Raw genomic sequence first — 3,129 nt, forward strand, 5'->3', positions numbered from 1 at the left:
TATATATATATATATATATATATATATATATATATATATTTATAATCATGCTGATGATGATAATATATTATCTATCTTTCTACACACAAACACACATTGTCTCTACTTTTCACTTTTTGATAGGATCAGCAGAGAAATTACTTAGTTCAGTGAGGGATACATATAATTTAATGCATACAGGAATTATACATAAAAGTTTCAAGCTTACATAGGTATGTGAGCCTCTCTCTCACACTGTACTGCCCAAGCATAAAACTTGAAGTAGCTCTTGTATTCTTGTATATCTCCTACATTCATTAAATGATGTGTGTGTGTGTATATATATATATATATATACTATATACTTCACGATTCCGTGCTGCTACTGTTCAATTCTAACTCGGAGATTTATTATTGCTTGTTTCTCCTTTTTCGAGATCAGCGACAGTTTGTCACTGGAAAAAGCATATAGTATTTTGCGTTTGGAATAAGTTCTCATCGCTAGCTGCTGATTATCACACACTGATGACAGGTTACTACCTAGAAGCCCAGGTCTGTGTGTATCACATAAGGCTAGATATGGGAACGATGATTTCCCTTTGCAAATACTAATCAGACACAGTGTCGTTAGCCAGCTGGAGGAGATGTCTCCCTGAGGCTATAAACAGCAGTTGCATCGTCCCCCATGGGTCCACCACATTTAGGTGGCAAATATACTTCACAATATATATATATATATATTATAATGACCATCATCAAGGCTGTTTTCAAGCTAAGTTCGGTGCCAGCATAATGTAACGAACCAAGACATTTCACTTAAGTGACTTCTTTGCTGAAGAGAAAGAATCATTAGCTTAATTATGATTAAATCCAGGGAATGGAGATAACTATGGCCAATGTGATGGTGTGTTGTTGGCAACCTAGTGACATCTGTGGGCATGTTTTGGTGTCATTAGAACTCTCAGCAAAGGCCAACCAATCTGCAATACTAGCAGATAAATGCAACTGGAGAGAGAGAAGGAGAAGCTTGAATAATGAGAGATGTGATAAAAGTGTAAAAAGCCAGGGATTCTCTGTGTAAAATAACAAATGCATAAGTGACCGTGTTTTTAAATTTCATCTGAAACAAACAAAACAATTATTTTTATTGATAAAAATTTATATTAATGATGTACATAAGCAGTTAGACTTGTTGCTATGAGACAGGAAAAAATTTAGGTATCACTCATCATCATCATTTAATGTTTGTTGTCCATGTTGACATAGGTTGGACAGTTTGACCAGAACTGCAAGCTGGGGAGCTACACCAGACTCCAGTCTAATTTAGCACGGTTTCTATGGCTGAATGCCCTTCCTAACATGCCAACCACTTTACAGAGTGTGGACTGGGTGCTTTTACGTGGCGCTGCCATGAATGCTTTTCATCACCAGAGGGATCAGTCTTAACACTTTTGCTGCCGAGTAGGAGTCTTGAGTACAACAAGGTGCCAGACATCTCAGCCTTTGTCATCTCACCTGAAGGTTCAGCACCCTGAGGTTGTTCTTCAGTCCTTCATCCTATGTCTTCCTGAGCCTCTATCGAACTGGTACACTTACATTACACAGGTTTATAATTTGATTAACCACAAAGAATATCTGTGGGTATAACTGTTTCATATTTTATTGACTGTGGAATGGGGTGCGGGGTGAAAATAAGGTTAACCCCTGTGATAAACACTACACATGTTTGAAATCAGCAATATCCTTATAAGAGATAATTAATGATTAGAATTAAAAACAACTGTAACAGACTAATTTTATGCTAATTTAGGCAATTAACTATTTTTAATGTACACTCCCTTTTTTTTTTTTTTTTTCAGAACATGAAGCAATGGACAAGAACACAAGTATATGATGGATTGCATCGAGCATCTGTGTGGACTTTACTTGGAATTACAGGCTACGGCCTTACCTTGCTGGGCTCGTATGCCTTCAGGTATTTCACAGGTAAAATTTTTTGTTAGTTTACATTTGAAGCCTAAATTATTAAGAGAAATCAGAGTTGTACTGCAGTGGTAATTATATTTATTTGTATTTTATATTTAGTATGTCAAAGCTAGACTTAATATGTGTCACAATATAATTTAATGATAATATATTAATTTTGTCAGATGATGATGGCAAGTTCCATAACTCATTGTGCCTTAGGAACAGCAGAATAGATTTAGTTTTCTTCATACTGTATATCAAGAATCAATTAGCAAGACAAAGACTATTTCAAACATTAAAACTGTGCAATGCAAATAACAAAATACATCTCCTACTTTACATTGTTGTTATTGATGGCCGTTAGTGGTTTGAGCCATTGACGACACTGTTGTGACTTTTTGACTCTTGGGACTCGATAAAATGGACCAAACTAGGTCTCTTCCCACATAAGCCAATGGAAATATTTCCTGATTTTAATCTGGTCAGATATATTTAGAAGCCTTATGTTCTTTACTGTCAGCATGATGGCTTAGTGAAACTAACTGTTGTCTCTCTCTCTCTCTCTCTCGACAACAGAGATTTTGTCTATATGGACAAAATACACAATAAGGTGTTGTGAAGGCAGTGAGCTAGCAGAATCCTTAACATGCCTGGCAAAATGCTTAGCAGCATTTCATCCGCCTCTGTGTTCTGAGGTCAACTTCGTCTTTCAATCTTTCGGGATCAATAAATAAGTTCCTGTCGAACACTAAGGTCACTGTAATTGACTTAACCTCTCCTCTGAACTTAAAGGCCTTGTGCCAGAGGCAGCTGGGTGCCACAGACCAAATTTGTGGCTGGTGCAATGAAGGAGAGGTATGCATAAGTGGGCTGGCTACACCCCTGGATTATGACCTCACTTGGCTTGCTGGCTCTTCTCACGCACAGCATATTTCCAAAGATCTCGGTCACAAGTCATTGCCTCAGTGAGGCCTAATGTTCGAAGGTCGTGCTTCACCATCTCATCCCAGGTCTTCCTCTTCCACAGGTTCCCTCAACTGTTAGGGTGTGGCACTTTTTCACGCAGCTATCCTCATCCATTCTCACCACATGTCCATACCAGCGCAATCGTCTCTCTTGCACACCACAACTGATGCTTCATAGGTTCAACTTTTCTCTCAAGTTACTTACACTCTGTCAAGT

At 37.9% G+C, this 3,129-nt stretch overlaps 1 protein-coding gene across 1 annotated transcript in view; it reads left to right on the forward strand.

Annotated features, from left to right (window-relative positions):
• LOC106882302 (uncharacterized) overlaps window positions 1-3,129 on the forward strand; it is an 11,891-nt gene that overhangs the window by 6,008 nt on the left and 2,754 nt on the right. The window contains exon 2 of the mRNA XM_014932929.2: window positions 1,839-1,965. Coding sequence (XP_014788415.1) covers window positions 1,839-1,965 — 127 coding nt within the window. The remainder of the gene's footprint in view (window positions 1-1,838; window positions 1,966-3,129) is intronic.

Source organism: Octopus bimaculoides, chromosome 6 (assembly GCF_001194135.2).
Source record: "Octopus bimaculoides isolate UCB-OBI-ISO-001 chromosome 6, ASM119413v2, whole genome shotgun sequence".
Classification (NCBI taxonomy): Eukaryota; Metazoa; Mollusca; class Cephalopoda; order Octopoda; family Octopodidae; genus Octopus; species Octopus bimaculoides.